This window comes from Bos indicus x Bos taurus, chromosome 9 (genome assembly GCF_003369695.1).
Source record: "Bos indicus x Bos taurus breed Angus x Brahman F1 hybrid chromosome 9, Bos_hybrid_MaternalHap_v2.0, whole genome shotgun sequence".
Lineage (NCBI taxonomy): Eukaryota > Metazoa > Chordata > Mammalia > Artiodactyla > Bovidae > Bos > Bos indicus x Bos taurus.
In genome coordinates, this window is record NC_040084.1 from 9,604,746 (window position 1) to 9,626,326 (window position 21,581).

Genomic DNA, 21,581 nt, shown 5'->3' on the forward strand with positions numbered 1-21,581 from the left:
AACAGTTCGCATGAGGTGGCCAAAGTACTGGAGTTTCAGCTTTAGCATCATTCCTTCCAAAGAAATCCCAGGGCTGATCTCCTTCAGAATGGACTGGTTGGATCTCCTTGCAGTCCAAGGGACTCTCAAGAGTCTTTTCCAACACCACAGTTCAAAAGCATCAATTCTTTGGTGCTCAGCTTTCTTCACAGTCCAACTCTCACATCCATACATGACCATTGGAAAAACCATAGCCTTGACTAGATGGATCTTTGTTGGCAAAGTAATGTCTCTGCTTTTGAATATGCTATCTAGGTTGGTCATAACTTTCCTTCCAAGGAGTAAGCGTCTCTTAATTTCATGGCTGCAGTCGCCATCTGCAGTGATTTTGGAGCCCCAAAAAATAAAGTCTGACACTGTTTCCACTGTTTCCCCATCTATTTCCCATGAAGTGATGGGACCAGATGCCATGATCTTTGTTTTCTGAATGTTGAGCTTTAAGCCAACTTTTTCACTCTTCTCTTTCACTTTCATCAAGAGGCTTTTGAGTTCCTCTTCACTTTCTGCCATAAGGGTGGTGTCATCTGCATATCTGGGGTTATTGATATTTCTCCATGCAATCTTGATTCCAGCTTGTGCTTCCTCCAGCCCAGCATTTCTCATGATGTCCTCTGCATATAAGTTAAATAAGCAGGGTGAAAATATACAGCCTTAAAGTACTCCTTTTCCTATTTGGAACCAATCTGTTGTTCCATGTCCAGTTCTAACTGTTGCTTCCTGACCTGCATACAGATTTCTCAGGAGGCAGGTCAGGTGGTCTGGTATTCCCATCTCTTTCAGAATTTTCCACAGTTTCTTGTGATCCACACAGTCAAAGGCTTTGGCATAGTCAATAAAGCAGAAATAGATGGTTTTCTGGAACTCTCTTGCTTTTTCCATGATCCAGCAGATGTTGGCAATGTGATCTCTGGTTCCTCTGCCTTTTCTAAAACCAGCTTGAACATCAGGAAGTTCACAGTTCACATATTGCTGAAGCCTGGTTTGGAGAATTTTGAGCATTACTTTACTAGCATGTGAGATGAGTGCAATTGTGTGGTATTTTGAGCATTCTTTGGCATTGCCTTTCTTTGGGATTCTGTGTTGTTGGGTGTTGTCATTATAGACATGCCTGAACTGGCTAAGTCTGCTCCTGCCCCTAAAAAGGGCTCTAAAAAAGCTGTGACCAAGGCCCAGAAGAAGGACGGCAAGAAGCACAAGCACAACCGCAAGGAGAACCACTCCGTGTACGTGTACAAGGTGCTGAAGCAAGTCCATCCGGACACCGGCATCTCGTCGAAGGCCATGGGAATCATGAACTCCTTCGTCAACGACATTTTTGAGCCCATCGCTGGTGAGGCATCGCACCTGGTGCATTACTACAAGCGCTCAACTATCACATCCAGGGAGATCCAGACTGCCGTGCGCTTGCTGCTACTTGGGGAGCTGGGCAAGCATGCCATGTCTGAGGGCACTAAGGCTGTCACCAAGTATACCAGCTCCAAGTAAATATAATATGCCTAGCCGCTGTTAACAGAGAAGGCAATGGCACCCCACTCCAGTACTCTTGCCTGGATAATCCTATGTACAGAGGGCCTGGTGGGCTGTAGTCCATGGGGTCGCTAAGAGTCAGACACGACTGAGTGACTTCACTTTCACTTTCTTTGGGATTGGAATGAAAACTGACCTTTCCAGTCCTGTGGACACTGCTGAGTTTTCCAAATTTGCTGGCATATTGAGTGCAGCACTTTCATGGCATCATCTTTCAGGATTTGAAATAGCTCAACTGGAATTCCATCACCTCCACTAGCTTTGTTTTTAAAACTCTTCAAAAAATGGGCATAGAAGGAACCTACCTCAACATAGTAAAGGCCATATATGATAAGCCTACAGCAAACATTATTCTCAATGGTGAAAAACTGAAAGCATTCCCCCAAAGATCAGGAACAAGACAAGGCTATCCTCTTTCCCCACTATTATTCAACATAGTTCTGGACGTCCTAGCTACTGCAATCAAAGAAAAAGAAATAAAAGGAATCCATATTGGAAAAGAAGAAGTAAAGCTTTCACTGTTTGCAGATGACATGATACTGTACATAGGAAACCCTAAAGATAGTATCAGAAAATTACTCAACCTAATCAGTGAATTTAGCAAAGTTGCAGGATACAAAATCAATACACAGAAGTCACTTGCATTACTATATGCTAACAATGAAAAATCAGAAAGAGAAATTAAGGAATCAATCCCAATCACCATTACAACAAAAAGAATTAAATATCTATGAATAAACTTACACAAGGAGACAAAAGAATTGTACACAGAAAAGTATTAAGACACTGATGAAAGAAATCAAAGATGACATAAACAGATGGAGAGATATTCCATGTTCCTGGGTAGGAAGAATCAATATTGTGAAAATGACTATACTACCAAACACAATCTACAGATTTAACGTGATCATTATCAAATTACCATGGCATTTTTTCACAGAACTAGAATAAAAAATTTCACGATTCATATAGAAACACAAAAAAACCCCAAATAGCCAAAGCAGTCTTGAGAAAGAATGGAGCTGGAGGAATTAACTTTCCTGACTTCAGATAATATTACAAAGCTACAGTCATCAAAACAGTATGGTACTGGCACAAAAACAGAAATATAGACCAATAGAACAAGATAGAAAGCCCAGAGATAAACCCATGCACCTATGGGTACCTCATTTTTGACAAAGGAGGCAAGATCATACAATGGGGCAAAGGCAGCCTCTTCAATAAATGGTACTGGGAAAACTGGACAGCTATATGTAAAAGAATGAAATTAAAATAATTCCTAACACCATACACAAAGATAAACTCAAAATGGATTAAAGACCTAAATGTAAGACCAGAAACTATAAAACTCTTAGAGGAAAACATAGGCAGAACACTCAACAAAATAAATCAAATAAGATCCTCTATGACCCACCTCCTAGACTAATGGAAATAAAAATGCAAGTAAACAAGCGGGACCTGATTAAACTTAAAAGCTTTTGCACAGCAAAGGAAACTATAAACAAGGTGAAGACACAATGCTCGGAATGGGAGAAAATAATAGCAAATGAAACAACTGACAAAGGATTAATTTCCAAAATATGGAATCAGCTCATACAACTCAATACCAGAAAAACAAACAACCCAATCAAAAAGTGGGAAAGAAACCTAAGCAGACATTTCTCCAAAGAAGACATACAGATGGCTAACAAACACATGAAAAGATGCTCAACATCCCTCATTATTAGAGAAATGCAGATCAAAAGTACAATGAGATATCACCTCACACTGGTCAGAATGGCCCCCATCAAAAATGCTACAAACAACAGATGCTGGAGAGGGTGTAGAGAAAAGGGAATGTTTTTGCACTGTTGGTGGGAATGTAAATTGATACAGTCATTATGGAAGATGGCATAGAGATTCCTTAAAAAACTAGGAATAAAATCACCATATGACTAAGGAATCCCACTCCTAGGCAAAACCCTGAGGAAACCAAAATTTTTCAAAATAGACTCATATATCCCAATGTTCATTGCAGCACTATTTACAATAGCTAGAACACAGAAGCAATCTAGATGTCCATTGACAGATGAATGAATAAAGAAATTGTGGTACATATACACAATGGAATATTACTCAGCCATAAAACGGAACACATCCAAGTCAGTTCTAATGAGCTGGATGAACCTAGAACCTATTATACAGAGTAAAGGGAGTCAGAAAGAGAAAGATAAATACTGTATTCTAACGCATATATCGGAGAAGGCAATGGCACCCCGCTTCAGTACTGTTGCCTGGAAAATCCCATGGACGGAGGAGCCTGGTAGGCTGCAGCCCATGGGGTCTCTAAGAGTCGAACACGACTGAGCAACTTCACTTTCACTTCTCACTTTCATGCATTGGAGAAGGAAATGGCAATCGGCTCCAGTGTTCTTGCCTGAAGAATCCCAGGGACGGGGGAGCCTGGTGGGCTGCCGTCTATGGGGTCGCACAGAGTTGGACATGACTGAAGCAACTTAGCAGCAGCAACGCATATATATGGAATCTAAAAAAATGGTACTGAAGAATTTATTTACAGGGCAGCAATGGAGAAAGAGACATAGAGAATAGACTTATGGACATGGGGAGAGGAGAGAAGAGGGTGAGATGTATGGAAAGAGTAACATGGAAACTTATTTTACCATATGTAAAATAGATGGCCAATGAGAATTTGCTGTATGTCTCAGGAAACTCAAACAGGGGCCTCTGTATCAACCTAGAGGGGTGAGATGGGGTGGGAGATGGGAGAGAATTTCAAAAGGGAGGGGATATATGTATTCCTATGGATGATACATGTTGAGGTTTGACAGAAAACAGCAAAACTCTGTAAAGCAATTATCCTTCAATAAAAAATAAAGTAATTAATAAAGAAAAAAAAAGAATAGGAGGAAATGAATTCAGGATATTTAGGGTCCTGACATGCTGAAAGGTGGACTTCCCTGGTGGCTCTGCCTGCAATGCAAGAGACCTGGGTTTGATCACCCACTTTAGCCTTGCCTAGAGAATCTTATGGTCAGAGGATCCTGGCAGGCTGCAGTCTATAGGGTCACAAAGTGTCAGACACGACTGAAATGACTAAGCAGCAGCAGCAGCATGTTGGAAGGCAGCAGAGTGTGGTTGTTGAAAGCCTTCACTGGCTGTGTAATTAGACCCCAGCCCTACCCTTTATTACCCTGTCTCCTGACATTGTTTTGCCTCTCTGTGCCTCAGCTTTCTTACCTTTAAGATGTTGATGGCAGAGGTCCCTGGTGGTCCAGTGATTAAGAATCCACTTTCCAATGCAGGGGACACAGGTTTGATCCTTAGTGGAGGAACTAAGATCCCACGTGCTGCAGGATAACTGAGCCCACAGGCCGCAACTAGAAATAAGCCCTCGCGCCGCAACACAAGATCCTATATGCCACAACTGAGACCCTATGGAGCCAAATAAATATGTACTTTTAAAATAAGTAAATAAAGTGATACTTTAAAAATAAATAAATAAAAATAATAGCCAGTAATAGCCACCCACAGAATACAGTAATGATGAAGATTGAGATGATACATTTCATCCCCTTAGAAAAATGCCCAGCCCATATTAAGCACAATTAATTATTATTATATCACAGAACTTGGTAATTTTCTGAAAGTAGAGAGTCAGAGCAAGGGAAGAGATAAAGATGACTTCTAGGCTTCAAGCCTGGACATTCATAGCCCCATTCATTATCAAGGAGAATACAGAAGATAAGATTATAAAAGTGTCCCCAATTATGGATTCATTTTGAGCATTTTATGATGGAGGCATCTTTGGACAGATGAGTAGAGCTGTCCCCTGGGTGTCAAGCACTCTTGGGGGAGCTGTCAGGGCTAGAGCCAGATGCAGACATCTTTAGTGAGCGCTTGAAGCCAGGGATGTGGGTGAGATCTCGTTTGTGAGGCACCCAGGAGAGAAGGAAGGGGTAAGCACTGAACTGCCGAACATCCTCACCTGGGGGCTGGGCAGAGGGCTAAGGGCTGTGATGAGGGACCAGTGGAGAACAAAGGGAGAAGGAAATGGCAACCCACTCCGGTATTCTTGCCTGGAGAATCCTGTGAACAGAGGTGCCTGGTGGGCTGCTGTCCATAGGGTCGCACAGAGTCAGACACGACCGAAGCCACTTAGCACGCATGCATGCATTGGAGAAGGAAATGGCAACCCACTCCAGTATTCTTGCCTGGAGAATCCCAGGGATGGAGAAGCCTGGTGGACTGCCGTCTATGGGGTCTCACAGAGTCGGACACGACTGAAGGGACTTAGCAGCAGCAGCAGCAGAACAAAGACAAGGGGGACAGTGATGCAGCACAGCACCGGGTCTTTGGAGAGCCTGTAGTCGGGAACACAGATAATGACTAACCTCCATCCAAAGAATGACACTCCTCCCATGAGAAAGAAAACCCTGAGGATATGTGTGGGAGCTGGTAAGTGAAGTGTGTAGACTGTCGCTGGTAAAGCTGAAGAGAGTTTCCATCTGGTGCTTCAGTTTTGTCTATAAAGTAAGAGCAAGGCCGCCTGTGGCCACATACAGGAAGTCAGTGCAGAAAACTCAACAGTGGCCACAGGACTGGAAAAGGTCAGTTTTCATTCCAATCCCAAAGAAAGGCAATGCCAAAGAATGCTCAAATTACTGCACAATTGCACTCATCTCACATGCTAGTAAAGTAATGCTCAAAATTCTCCAAGCCAGGCTTCAGCAATATGTGAACCATAAACTTGCTGATGTTCAAACTGGTTTTAGAAAAGACAGAGGAACCAGAGATCAAATTGCCAACATCCGCTGGATCATGGAAAAAAGCAAGAGAGTTCCAGAAAAGCATCTATTTCTGCTTTATTGACTAGGCCAAATCCTTTGACTGTGTGGATCACAAGAAACTGTGGAAAATTCTGAAAGAGATGGGAATACCAGACCACCTGACCTGCCTCTTGAGAAATCTGTATGCAGGTCAGGAAGCAACAGTTAGAACTGGGCATAGAACAACAGACTGGTTCCAAATAGGAAAAGGAGTTTGTCAAGGCTGTATATTGTCACCCTGCTTATTTAACTTGTATGCAGAGTACATCATGAGAAACACTGGACTGGAAGAAGCACAAGCTGGAATCAAGATTGCATGGAGAAATATCAATAACCCCAGATATGCAGATGACACCACCCTTATGGCAGAAAGTGAAGAGGAACTCAAAAGCCTCTTGATGAAAGTGAAAGTGGAGAGTGAAAAAGTTGGCTTAAAGCTCAACATTCAGAAAACGAAGATCATGGCATCTGGTCCCATCTCTTCATGGGAAATAGATGGGGAAACAGTGGAAACAGTGTCAGACTTCACTTTTCTGGGCTCCAAAATCACTGCAGATGGTGACTGCAGCCATGAAATTAAAAGACGCTTACTCCTTGGAAGGAAAGTTATGACCAACCTAGATAGCATATTCAAAAGCAGAGACATTACTTTGCCAACAAAAGTTTGTATAGTCAAGGCTATGGTTTTTCCAATGGTCATGTATGGATGTGAGAATTGGACTGTGAAGAAGGCTGAGCCGAAGAATTGATGCTTTTGAACTGTGGTGTTGAAGAAGACTCTTGAGAGTCCCTTGGACTGCAAGGAGATCCAACCAGTCCATTCTGAAGGAGATCAGCCCTGGGATTTCTTTGGAAGGAATGATGCTAAAGCTGAAACTCCAGTACTTTGGCCACCTCATGTGAAGAGTTGACTCATTGGAAAAGACTCTGATGCTGGGAGGGATTGGGGGCAGGAGGAGAAGGGGACGACAGAGGATGAGATGGCTGGATGGCATCACTGACTCGATGGACATGAGTCTGGGTGAACTCTGGGAGTTGGTGATGGACAGGGAGGCCTGGTGTGCTGCAGTTCATGAGGTCACAAAGAGTCGGGCACGACTGAGCGACTGAACTGAGCTGAATTGAATAATGGGAGGGTGATCGGATGTATCCCTTCTCCAAGGGGGAAAAAAAAGTCTCATCAAGGACTCAGCAGACATTCAATGAAAAGTATGAACTATAGTATTGCAAGAAAAAAATTTTTTTGGCCAGAGATTTTTCTCAGCAATTTTTTCCAGTGTTATGAATGTAGAAACAAGAGCCAGGATGGAGAATTTGAGGTAAGATGTGGCATGCAAAATTTATTACATGGCTACTTTTGCCATAAAACAAAGTATAAAATAACTAAATTGAGTCCTTTTCAAGATTTACCTGGGACTGGAACATTGGCTTGGGATACAAAATACCTGTATCCAACTTCACATCCCTATTGTCTATTGAAAGGATTTTAATCCTTTAATAAAGTCACTCATAACATACAATGGAAAGTATTTCCTAGAATTTTGTAAAACTAATGAGAAGGAAGCTTGAATATGCTGATTAACGTGTAAGCGAGTTATTGGAAAAGGAACGATTATTGTTTTAATATCCTCTCAGTTACTCTAAAAGATTCCAAAACTGATTGTATAACACGCTATATAAAGTACAAGGCTTAGTCATAGTATCATCAGTCTCATACCTGGGTTTTCATACTTAGTATAAATGTCTGGAGGATTTTTTATCCTCCAGCTGAATGGCTTAAAACTCCCATAAAGGTCACTACACAGCACAAAAAAGACATCTTAGATATAGTTATTTCAAGACATTTATACAGATAAATGCATTTCTGTTCACTTTCAGCATTCAGTAGTTTGTTGTAAATTGGAGTATAACTAGGAAATCATTTCCATGATCATATTAAAGACACAATTTATTAAATACTTTAAACATCATTCACAAAACAACATTAGGGCCTAAGAGTGACAGTAGAGCTCACTAATCAAAGGATCATTACTTCACCTCTTTTCAAGGATTTGGTTGTCTACACACAAAAAAAATTTTTTTTAATGGTATACAAAAAAATATGTTAAAGAAATGGGTCACTTAAACAATTTGTTGAAGTACAATGAATCAAACTGAAGCCAAAAACAAAAAAAATGAGACTAAAGATTAGTCATAGCAAGTGGATAAATACAAGAAAGAGGTGCATTTTATAAGCAAACTTTTAAGGCGACTTCTGCAAAATAAACGAACTGTCAGCAACGAGTATATGAAGAGCCGCCTCTGGGCACCAGTTTCAGACCCACATCTATCAGCTCTGGAAGCTGCAGAAGGCTTTCCACCAGGGAGAACCCCAAAACTGGAGCACCTCTTCAGGTCCCTTCTCTTCATTTCCTCCCTTCTTCGACTCTTTATCTGAAAACAAGTCAGGTCAAACGAAAAACAGTGAAGGTTCACGTGGGTGAGTTCATGATAAGAGAGCAGAAGTGTTCTGTGTCTAGAAGAAGAAACACAGGTCCTGAGAGCTGCTGCTGCTGCTGCTAAGTCGCTTCAGTCGTGTCCGACTCTGTGGGACCCCTGAGACGGCAGCCTATCAGGCTCCCCCGTCCCTAGGATTCTCCAGGCAAGAACACTGGAGTGGGTTGCCATTTCCTTCTCCAATGCGTGAAAGTGAAAAGTGAAAGTGAAGTCGCTCAGTCGTGTCTGACTCTTAGTGACCCCGTGGACTGCAGCCCACCAGGCTCCTCGGTCCATGGGATTTTCCAGGCAAGAGTACTGGAGTGAATTGCCATTGCCTTCTCCAGAGAGCTAGACTGAGAAGATAATAAATTAGCAAGGAGTGGCAGGGGAAGACCCTTTCTCCTCAGCATCATGATGTTTGCCTGTGTGGTGTGTGATGACTTCTGAATGCTTCTGGCTGGCACCATCTGCATTAGATGTGGGTATAAACAATTTTCAGAATCATGTTCTAAGTGGATATCATATCACAAAAACCAGTGGCTCTCTAATAACTCATCACATATGCATCACCTGTACTCATTATATAGAGAGAAACTGCCTCTGATTTGACTACAGTGGAATATGAAACATGTCTTTTTTATTCTACAAGAACTCATTTTTCTTTACTAGATTTTCTTACTAAAGGGAAGCCAAAACTTGTTTTTCTGAAACCTATACAACTGATCCTTTGTCAGTTCCTTACTGCTATTATTTGAATTTACGAAAGTTGCAATGCGAAGACAATTTAGGTTACAATGATATTTGGAGATGAGAGCGCTGACAATCCTTGGATATGTTTGAAAACCGGCAAATGTGTGGCTCTCAGCTATTTTCACTACCTTATTTGATGCCTCGTCAACTAAACTGGGTGCTCCTGTTCTATTATTCCCAACTTTTATTATCCAAACCCTTTTAATAAATTATTTAGCCTCTATTGTTCTAAGTTCTTGGATTTATTTTTACATCACAATTCTCTAGTTTCCAGTATGTTATTTCCTGTTATGAAAGGATTCAAAGTAGTTTGTTTTTTATTGTTGTTTTTCAAAGCCAGGGAGGCTGGCCAGTGGTACGTGGGGATGTTTCGCAATGCTACTTCCTTCCTATATACACACACACACACTGACAAGCCCTAGGTAAAAAGTTGCCAAATTATCTGAAGTCTTCAAATCACCCTTTCTGGCTCCTCTTTCCTCCTTTGGAAGCACGTCCTGCCCTTGAATTGTACTGCCTCCTGAATTCTCCCCTTTTCCTTACAGAGAGCCTGGCCAGGGTCACAGCTCCCCACGCTCCTGGGTGGCAGTGGGCCACTTCTCCCAGAACACACTCACTGTCTAGCAAAGCAAAGGGAAGAGGCAGGCTGCCCTCCGCCGTCAGCCTCAGTCTTTCTGGGACACCAGGGTTTCTCCTTCCTACAAGTTACATCCTGTCTATAGCCAGATTGGCCCAACAACAAGGCTGTATCTGTGAAAGGGAAACTTGCCCCAAAGGGTACGTGTTGGAGCAGAGGGGTGTGGGGGAGGGGAGAGGTGCAATAGGAAAGCTAATCTTCAAAGAGTTAAAATCCAGCCTATCAAAATTTCATAATACTCAATCAAGTAAATCCTTTTTTCTTTTTTTACTGATATTTTGTTCTAGAAGACAGCAATATTAGCATATTCTAGAAAAGAAAAACCTGACTTTAATAAAATATCTTAAATGAGAGATGCATGATTAACTGTTATTGACAAAAACATTATTTTGAAGTTACCTCATATACTTAGGTTTAATGAAGTCTTAAATATATAGAATTATTTCATACACACATTAAGAAAACATGAAATAGGTGACTAGGTAGAGTTGAAAAAGATGCTCTCAAATACTTTATATTGTCCATGCCTTATATGCTGCTGCTGCTGCTGCTGCTAAGTCGCTTCAGTCGTGTCCGACTCTGTGCGACCCCATGGACTGCAGCCTACCAGGCTTCTCCGTCCCTGGGATTCTCCAGGCAAGAACACTGGAGTGGGTTGCCATTTCCTTCTCCAATGCATGAAAGTGGAAAGTGAAAGTAAAGTTGCTCAATCGTGTCTGACTTTTAGCAACCCCATGGACTGCAGCCTACCAGGCTCCTCCATCCATGGGATTTTCCGGGCAACAGTACTGGAGTGGGGTGCCATTGCCTTCTCCCATGCCTTAATACATTGGGTTTTATATGTTAGAGTGTTTGTTACCCTATTCAGGATACAGTGGCTTTTTTTTTTAATAGAAATATAGTTGATTTACATTGTTGTGTTACATTGTTGTGTTAGTTTCAGGTATACAGCAAAGTGATTCAGTTATGAATATACATATATATTCTTTTTCAGATTTTTTCCCTTATAGGTTATTATAAAATATTGAGTATAGGTCCCTGTGCTGTATAACAGGACCTTGTATAATACAGTGACTTTTACTAGGACGTGTGAAATGATTTTTTTTCTACCTTGTGGAATAATTTATTGTGGAACAGCTGAAAAGTTTCTCTAATTTACTAATACTTCAAAGCATAATTTATTTTCTCAGGAAAAGAACTGGAAAGATTGGCCCCACATTTAAAATGTCACTCTGGTAGTTTAGTATTCAAAAATGAGTAACTACATGGAGTTACCAGTGATGTTTTAAAATTAATATTCTGGCTATATGTACAGGGTTTGTTTGTTTGTTTTGGCAAAACCATGGTAAGATACTAAAATGATCTAAGACTCTTCATTCCAAAATGTTTCCCCAAATAATTTCTGAACCATATGGCAGAAATTTGATACAGATGACTAAATTTGCTGTCATGTTTCATTATTGTTCACAGTGAAACCAATGAGAGAGCTTTAGATACTAATTAATGCCTTAGAAATATTAACTTACATAAGACTTTTAGAGATACCATCTTTAAGTACTCTTATTCTTACAAAAATTAAATAAAAAGCAAAGGTCATAGATGAAGGGAAGAAACAGATTGAGTGACAATATATGCCGGCCAGATACTGGGCTAGACACCTCATATACCGTAGGTCATTCAACAGTACGATTAGATAGGAAATTTTTTAAGCTGTGGAAATTTTCTTTTTCTAAACTTGTACAGCTCTTTTTTATTTTATTGAACTAATAGTCTATTTACAATGTTGTGTTAATTTCTGCTGTACAGCAAAGTGATTCCATTATACATACATATATATATATATACATTCTTTTTCATATTCTTTTTTATGGTTTTTCACAGGATGTTGAATATAGTTCTCTGTGCTATAGAGTGCTATAAGTAGGACCTTGTTGTTTATCCATCCTATGTATAATAGTTTGCATCTGCTAATCCTAAATGATCAATCCACCTCTCCCCCATCCCTCTTGCTCTGGGCAACCACAAGTCTCTTCTCTATGCCCGTGAGCCTGTTTCTGTTTGTAGCTAAGTTCACCTGTGTCATAGTTTAGATTCCCCATACAGGCAATATTATATGATATTTGTTTTTCTTTGTCTGACTTACTTTACTTAGTATGACAATCTCTAGGCCCCCAAGGCGCTGCAAATGGCATTATTTCATTCTTTTCTATGGCTGAATAATATTCCATTGTATATAAATACAAGGGAACAGTATATATTCCATATATTGGTATGTGTGTGTATGTATATACACCACATCCTCTTTATCCATTCCTCTGTCAGTGAATATTTGGGTTGCCTCCACGTCTTGGCTATTGCAAATAGTGCTGCAATGAACAATGAGGAGCATGCTTCCTTTTGAATTACAGTTTTGTCCGGCTATATGCCCTGGAGTGGGATTGTGGATCCTGTGTGAGCCAGCATAACTCTTGACCCACATGTCATAATGCAGAGATTATTTACTCTGCCCTATGCTCCCCTTGCACAAGTTCTTCTCTTGTTCAAGTCCTATTCTTGAATCTTCAGCCTCAGGCTTGATGCGGGGCAGTCTCTGAAGGACTAGGCTAGTACTTCAACTCACCTTTCAAAATACTCCCAGTATAGGCCACACCTTCAGTTCCCAGGTACCTAATGACTCATGCCCCTCCCCCAGCCTACTGAGTAGGATATCAAAGCCTCCTTTATCTCTCTGGGTGGATACAGAGTCATTAAGCTTAAACATGCCCTTTGCCAATAGATTTGAGGGTTGGGTTTAGTTATTAACTCGGGGAGCCTCCACCCAGCTAACTATTCTAGGAAATAATTGGGTGAGTCAGGTGTTTTTATATTCATATTTCATATTTCAGCAAACCAGTAATCCCAGAGCACTGTGACTGAAGGCTGAATGTCCTGGAAAGCTTGCCATCATATCTTCATCATGACATAAACTCTGAGGATAACAGGAAAAAAGTGCATTGTCAACAGAACTATGTTTTATTGTTTTTAAACAGCATTGCCTTATTTGTTATAAAGGGTCAATAAGTGTTTGTCCATCTCACCATTGATGAGGCTGTAAGATGTTACCATAAGGCACAGCGCAGCACCTTCACTGAGGGAGTAGGGGACGGGAAGTGAGCGTCTGTGTTTAAGTGGGACCACAACCCGAGAAGGGCCTCCTCTGCCTGGAAGACAAACAGCACCGGTAGCATCTGCCCTCTTTCCACTCAGAGAAAAGCCTAGCCGCCCTGGTGTGTTTTCCTTACGGCAGCCCGTGGCGTGACTGTGCAGGCAAGACGGCTCTGGGACACTCCTCCCACCATCCAGGCACACACCCGACTCAGAGCAGGAGCTGGAGGCCAGGAGGAGGAAGACGACAGCAAGGCAGCACCTCTCCTTGGTCATCAGGGCAAACAGAATCACTGCTCACCTGCTCAGGACCCGAGGATGCTTGTAATTCATAGAACACCACGAACGGGACCTCACTTCTGAAATGTAAGGACATGAGGGAAGTTTAATCCTCTGTAGGAAAAACATTCTCCTGAAGTAAAATAAGTTAATTTTGTGTTCAGTACTTTATTGTGCATTAGGTGCTGAGCTAAACACTTTATATGCTTCTGCAATGAACAAAGCTCACAATTCCAAAAAGTTGCTGTTCTTTCACCATTTTACAGAGGAAAAAGTTGGGACAGTCACTTGCCCAGAGTTCCACAGCTGAGCCAAAATTTAAAGCAAAGTTTTGTTTGTTTTTAAGAGCCAAAACTATTGACAAGTATATTATATTGCCTATTAGTAACTGTTTAAATAAAACTAATGTGACTAGCATGCAGCCTGCATATCTAAGCTTAAAATTACTCAGTATTTTATATATATATGTATATATATGCCGTATATTGCCTATTAGTAACTGTTTAAATAAAACTAATGTGACTAGCATGCAGCCTGCATATCTAAGCTTAAAATTACTCAGTATTTTATATATATATATATATATATATGCCGTATATTGCCTATTAGTAACTGTTTAAATAAAACTAATGTGACCAGCATGCAGCCTGCATATCTAAGCTTAAAATTACTCAGTATTATATATATATATATATATATATATATATGATATTATAGGGGCTTCCCTGATGGCTCAGACGGTAAAGAATCCACCTGCAATGCAGGAGACTAAGTTTGATCCCTGCATCGGGAAGATACCCTGGAAAAGGAAGTGGCAACCCTGGAGGATTCCATGGACAGAGGAGCCTGGCAGACTATAGTCCATGGGGTCGAAAAGAGTTGGACACGAGTGAATGACTAACACTTTCACTTTCACATATATATAATAGCATATTTTGATATAAAAATTTTATAATTAAAAAAAACATAAAATGAAACTTTCAAAGTAGATATTCTACCACAATAAGAAATAACTCTCAAAACATGGGTAAAATTCATAATATAAGCAACATCAAGATTCAGTTCAAACAAAAACTTTACAGACAAGCAAAAGCTAAAAAAATTCGGCACCAGCAAAACAGCTTTGCAACATATTCTAAAGGAACCTCTCTAGATCAAAAAGAAAAGGCCACACCTAGAAAGAAGAAAATTACAAAATTAAAAACTCAGTGGTAAAGGAAACACATAATAAAGGTAGGAAATCTTTCACACACAAAGATAGGAGGGAAGTTAAAAGACATAAGTAGTAAAATCATCTGTACAAATGCATGGTTTTAGAAATGGATTTGAAATTGAGATCAATAATTTAAAACAATCCCAGGTGACTCAGTGGTAAAGAACCTGCCTATGAATGCAGGAGACATTGGTTCAATCCCTAGGTCAGGAAAATCCCTTGGAGGAGGAAATGGCAACCCACATCAGTATTCTTGCCTGGGAAATCCCATGGACAGAGGAGCCTGGTGGGCTACAGTCCATGGGTTGCAAAAAGTCGGACACAACTGAGTATACACGCATGCACATGTAGGCCACTATATGAAAACCTCATAGTAGCCAAAATGCAAACCACTGAGAATCACAAAGGGAAAAAAAACAGATAAAGATTTGACAAAAATGGATGTGAAGGCTCAGGCATTTTTATACTTCTCTCCGTATTTTTATGTAAGTGTGAAATATATTACATGGAAATATATTTTTAAAAAAGCAAGTCCCTCACTACCTGTCTGGCGGAAATTCTGGCCATTATTTTTACCTTGATGATGCCCTGAGTGACCACGGGGGTAACGTGGGATGTACGGTCCACCTCATCACTAGGGGCCTTTGCCGTCTTCATACGTGACCTCTGAGGCTACCAGAGAACTGACATCTGACCAGCAGACAGGGAGAGAGAGAAAATCACACATGGGAAACTTCTGTTATGGGCTAGGTCAGGAAATGGTACCCATCACTTTCACCAGCGTCCTGCTGATAGAACTTAGTCACATGGTTGCTTCTACTATGGGAGGCTGGAAATGTAAAGTAACATGTACCAGAAAGAGAGAGAAATAGGATTAAACAGTGAAGCAACCTTCCCTGGTCTAGCCTCCTGGGCATGACACAGACTTTCACTCTTCTTCCCTACTTACCCCTTCACAAGAAAACAGTTCAAAATCCCATTTAGTCACTGTATCCAACTCCAGATCAAGGATCTCCAAGCAAGGGTCTTTTTCCATCAGGTAAGCATGCTGCCTAAGAATCTGAACACCTATAAATTATGATAAATTATCTTCCTATCTCCCTCCCTGAAATATACAAGAATCTGAACACCTATAAATGACAAATTATCTTCCTTCCTATTTCCCTCCCTGAAATATACAAGAATCTGAACACCTATAAATGATAAATTATCTTCCTATCTCCCTCCCTTAAATATACACGCATACACCACTGCATTAACCAGGCGCTTCATATACACAACTACTTTTTGTTTTTCATCCTCATCCTATTATTTTGGTTCTTTTGCCATTATAAAGGGTTGTTTCTGCTGAAAAGAACAAGAAACAAACAAGCTAAAAGCTCATATCTAAACAACAACTTTGATCTCTACTGGGTGACAAGTAGTAATTCTCATCTCTGTAAAAGCCAACTAAAGTCACCTTCCTTAAACACCTTTCCTGACCCCATGAGCCCCAGGCACTTTTTGTTCCTTCTGCCTATATCATTCCCATCTGTGATTCAGACTTTACAAGTCTGTGGAGGGCTTGCTAAGAAATCTACACTTGACCCTAGATAGCTACCAAAGAATTTTCGCACAAGCTTGACAACAATGAAATTTTCAGTTAGAAAATTCACTGGGAGATGCCTTGAAGGGACATCAACTGAAATTTGCAGATACTCAGAGTAAACTAAAAATAACAAAAAGAAATAGAAGAAGAAAAAGCAGAAGGGCTAACTGGTGGCCTTGTTATTATCAGTGAAATAGAGACAGTTTTAGACAAATGACTCAAGGGACCTTGAACATATCAGCTGCAGAATGTCAAAGCTCTTTTATTTGCTTGTGGACAGAAAGAAGGAGATAGGCTAAATAAAAGTATCTTCATCAAATTTGAAAATCCTCAATTTAAAATCTTATGCTCTCTGTCTACCTGTAAGAAAGGCAGATTATTCATTTGTTTACAAAGGATTCATTAGCTGATTTCAAGCAGGACTAGTTTTATTGCCCTGATATTGCGCTGTGTCTGTGCGGTGTGCTAAGTTGCTCAGTCGTGTCCGACTCTTTGAGACCCAATGGACTGTAGCCCACCAGGCCCCTTTGTCCATGGGATTTTCCAAACAAGAATACTAGAGTGGATTGCCATGCCCTCCTCCAGGGGATCTTCCTGACCTAGGGACTGAACCATATGACTTTATCTCTTACATTGGCAGGTGGGTTCTTTACCACTAAGTATTAATTCCTTAAGGATTAAAAAATGGGTACATGAGTTCTATTTCAATTTTTTCAGAGGCCCAGAATTTTAAAGTAAATATCATCTTAACATGCATTCTTAGTGAGTTATTTCATGAAATGAAACAAAGTATCTGACAGCATAAATACAAAAGAGAACATTCACTGAAGCCCACTCTGTGCAAGGCACTTTGTCATAGAAGGAAGAACAAAACATGGTTTCTACCTTAAAGGAATCTTTAAGTCATGTAAAACTCAAAGGAAGATTAACATCTTCCTGTTTCAGGACACTACATATGAAGTATTACCTAGGAAACTGGAAGTTCCCTTATTTTAGTAAGAGACTGCTGCTGCTGCTGCTAAGTCGCTTCAGTCGTGTCCAACTCTGTGCTACCCCATGGACTGCAGCCCACCAGGCTTCTCAATCCATGGGATTCTCCAGGCAAGAATACTGGAGTGGGTTGCCATTTCCTTCTCCAATGCATGAAGGTGGAAAGTGAAAGTGAAGTCGCTCAGTTGTGTCCGACTCTTAGCGACCCCATGGACTGCAGCCTACCAGACTCCTCCATCCATGGGATTTTCCAGGCAACAGTACTGGAGCGGGGTGCCATTTCTTTCTCCAATGCATGAAAGTGAAAAGTGAAAGTGAAGTCGCTCAGTCGTGTCCGACTCTTAGAAAACCCTAAGTCCTTGTCTTACTCTGTTTGGACTATTATAACAAAATACCATAAACTAGGTAACTTGTAAACAACATAAAATTATTTCTCATAGTTATTGAAGCTAGAAATCCAAGATTAAGACACTATCAGTTTCAGTGTCTGGCGAGGGCCCTCTTCCTGGTTCACAGATGGCATCCTTTCACTCTGTCCTTGCATAGTGGGAAGGAAAAGGGTGCCTTCTTGGGCTGCTTTTATAAAGGTCTTGAGAGAGCATTATGAAAAACTGTATGCCAATAAACTTGACAACTTAATGAAATTAACAAATTTTTCTTGAAAAAAACAGATTATCAAAGCTTACTGAAGATAATACCCATAATTGCCTTAAATCTATAAAAAAAAATTAAGAAGATAAATTTGTCATTAAAACTTTTTTCTCACCAAGAAAACCTCAGGCCCAGATGGCTTCACTGGGGAATTCTACCTAACATTTAAGGGAGAAATTAAAACATCAATTCTACACAAACTCTTCCAGAAAACTGATGAGGAAGGAGTATTCCACAACTCATTTTATGAAGTTAGTATTACCCTTATACTAAAACAAGACAAGAACTTCCCTGGTTGCTCAGATGGTAAAGAATCTGCCTGCAATGCTGGAGACTGCGGTTCAGTCGCTGGGTTGAGAAGATCCCCTGGAGAAGGGAATGGCAACCTACCCCAGTATTTTTGACTGGAGAATCCCATGGACAGAGGAGCTCAGCAGACTACAGTCCAAAGTGCTGCAAAGAATTGGATATGATTGAAGTGACTTAGCACGCATGCAAAATAAGATAAATATATTATAAGAAAAAAAATCTATAGTCCAATATCCCTCATTGACATAGATGCAAAAAATATAAACAAAATTTCAGCAAATTGAGTCTGACACTATATTTTAAAAAGACAATACATCACGACCAACTGGGGTTTATCCAGGAATGGAAGATTTGTTCAGTATTTGAAATTGCTCAATGTAATTCACCATATTAACAAGCTAATAAAGAAAAACTATATATTCATCTCAATAGATTCAGAAAAAGCAGTTGACAAAATTCAATGTTCAATCCTGATAAAAATTCTCAGCAAACCAAAAATAGAACTTCCTCAACCTGAGAAATGACATCTACCAAAAAAAGTAAACAAACAAAAGCCAAAACCAAACAAATAACTTCAGTTAACATTGAAATTAAAAGACACTTGCTCCCTGGAAGAAAAGCTATGACCAATGGAGACAGCATATTAAAAAGCAGAGACATTACTTTGTCAACAAAGGTCTGTCTAGTCAAAGCTATGGCTTCTCCAGTAGTCATGTATGGATGTAATAGTTGGACTCCAAAGAAAGTTGAGTGCCAAAGAATTGATGCTTTTGTGGTGTTGGAGAAGACCCTTGAGAGTTCCTTGGACTTCAAGAAGATTCAACCAGTCCATCCTAAAGGAAATCAGTCCTGAATATTCATCGAAAGGACTGATGCTGAAGCTAAAACTCCAATACTTTGGCCACCTGATGCAAAGAACTGACTCACTGGAAAAGACCTGGATGCTGGAAAAGATTGAAGACAGGAGGAGAAGGGGATGACAAAGGATGAGATGGTTGTATGGCATCACTGATGAGATGAACATGAGTTTGAGCAAGCTCTGGGAGTTGGTGATGGACAGGGAGGCCTGGCATGCTACAGTCCATGGAGTTGCAGAATCAGACATGACTGAGCGACTGAACTGAACTGAACATTAAACCTCATATGAAAGATGGAATATTTTTTTCTAAGATTAAGACAAGGATGGTGATCTCACTATTTTACTTCAACAATGTATAGGAGGTTCTAGCTAGTGCAATAATGCAAGAAAAATAAATGAGAGGCCTTCTGATTAAAAAGTAGTAAAACTATCTTCATTCACAGATGATGTTATCATCTACATAGAAGGCCCAATGAAATCTACACAAATAGCTATTATAACCTTTAAGTAAGTGTGGCAAAGTTGCAGGATATAACAGTTTACAAAAATCAATTGTTTCTCTATATACAAATACCAATTGGAAATTTAAAAACAATAAAATTTACAATAGTATCAAAATATGAAATTCTTAGGGATAAATCTGACAAATATATGTATGACCTGGACTCTGTAACTTGAAAATATTGCTGAGAGAGTTCAAAGAAGACCAAAAGAAATGAGAAGATATGATAATCATTAATATTATTAAGATGTCAATTTTTTGCAAATTGATCTAATGATTCAATATACCACCAAATCAAAACTCTAGCAAGTATTAATGCAGAAACTGACAAACTAATTAAATGCATATGAAAATGCAAAGGATGTATAATAGCAGAAATAATTTTGAGAGAGAATAAAGTTGAAAAACTTTTTACCTAGCTTTAAGACTTATGAAAGTAAAAAATAAAGCTAATCAAAACATAGCCATATTAGCATAAATATATGCCAATAGGTCAATGGAATAGGATAGAAGTGCAGAAATAAACACTCATATATCATCACCTGATTTTTTCAACAAAGATGCAAAGTAATTCAATGGACAAAGAATTGTCTTTTCAACAAATGGTGCTGAAAAAAATGGGTTTCAATATGCAAAAAGTAAAGAATTCCAATCCATATCTCACATATAAAAATAAACTCAAAGTAGATTTTAGATTTAAAGGTTAAAACTTTCATAACAAAACAGGAGAAAATCTTGTGACCTTAGATCAGTGTGTCCAGAATATATAAAGAACTCTCAAAACTCAATAACAAGAAAACAACCCATAACAAAATGTGAAAAAAAGCTAAACAGTTAAACAAACACTTCATCAAAGTTACATGATGACAAAGAACTCCTGACAAAAGTCTCTCTCCACACATTAGTTATTAGATAAATATAAATTAAAACCACAATAAAATATCATTATATACTTATTAAGATACTAACATTAAAAAAGATTGACCATACCAAGTTCAAAAGGATTTGAAGCAGCTGAAACTTTCAAATACTGCCTGTGGAAATGAAAGTTAATAAAATCACTAGGAAAACAATTTGATAGTTTTTTTAAAAATTAAACATACAGCTTTGCGCAGTGGCAGTATCGTAGCCAATGAGGTTTATCCGAGGCGCGATTATTGCTAAAAAAGAAAAAAAAAAAAAATTAAACATACACCTGCCATATGATCATTCATTCCACTCCTAGGTATTAGCAAAGAGAAAGTATATATTCATATGAATGCATGTAAAAATGTTCGCTGCTGTTTAATTTGTAATAATCCAAAACTGGAAACATCACTCCACCACTACTGCTATCACCAGATCATACATTGATTCTTTAACCCCCAATGAGACTGTATTTGAAGATAAGACTTACGAGGCATTTAGGGTTAAATGAAAAATTTATATGAAGGTCAGGAAGCAACAGTTAGAACTGGGCATGGAACAACAGACTGGTTCCAAATAGGAAAAGGAGTACATCAAGGCTGTATATTGAACCCTGCTTATTTAACTTATATGCAGAGTACATCATGAGAAACGCTGGACTGGAAGAAGCACAAGTTGGAATCAAGATTGCCGGGAGAAATATCAATAACCTCAGAAATGCAGATGACACCACCCTTATGGCAGAAAGTGAAGAAGAACTCAAAAGCCTCTTGATGAAAGTGAAAGAGGAGAGTCAAAAAGTTGGCTTAAAACTCAACATTCAGAAAACGAAGATCATGACATCTGGTCCCATCACTTCATGGGAAATAGATGGGGAAACAGT

The 21,581-nt window shown here is 39.6% G+C and overlaps 1 protein-coding gene and 1 pseudogene across 1 annotated transcript; both read left to right on the top strand.

The window, feature by feature from the left end:
• The first annotated feature begins 1,143 nt into the window (after positions 1-1,143).
• LOC113898874 (histone H2B type 1-L-like) lies at positions 1,144-10,244 on the top strand. Its single transcript, XM_027552188.1, has 2 exons — positions 1,144-1,505; positions 10,166-10,244. Exons 1-2 carry the CDS (start codon positions 1,144-1,146, stop codon positions 10,242-10,244), a joined length of 441 nt encoding a protein of 146 aa, XP_027407989.1.
• Positions 10,245-20,895: 10,651 nt separating this feature from the next.
• On the top strand, positions 20,896-21,102 carry LOC113898921 (annotated as a pseudogene).
• The last annotated feature ends 479 nt before the right edge of the window (positions 21,103-21,581 follow it).

Bases quoted from the DNA above. Each gene is read 5' to 3' on its own strand.
- LOC113898874 (XM_027552188.1), top strand. From the start codon at position 1,144: ATGCCTGAACTGGCTAAGTCTGCTCCTGCCCCTAAAAAGGGCTCTAAA. The intron at 1,506-10,165 runs GTATACCAGCTC...TTTTCCTTACAG, and splicing joins GGCACTAAGGCTGTCACCAA to AGAGCCTGGCCAGGGTCACA.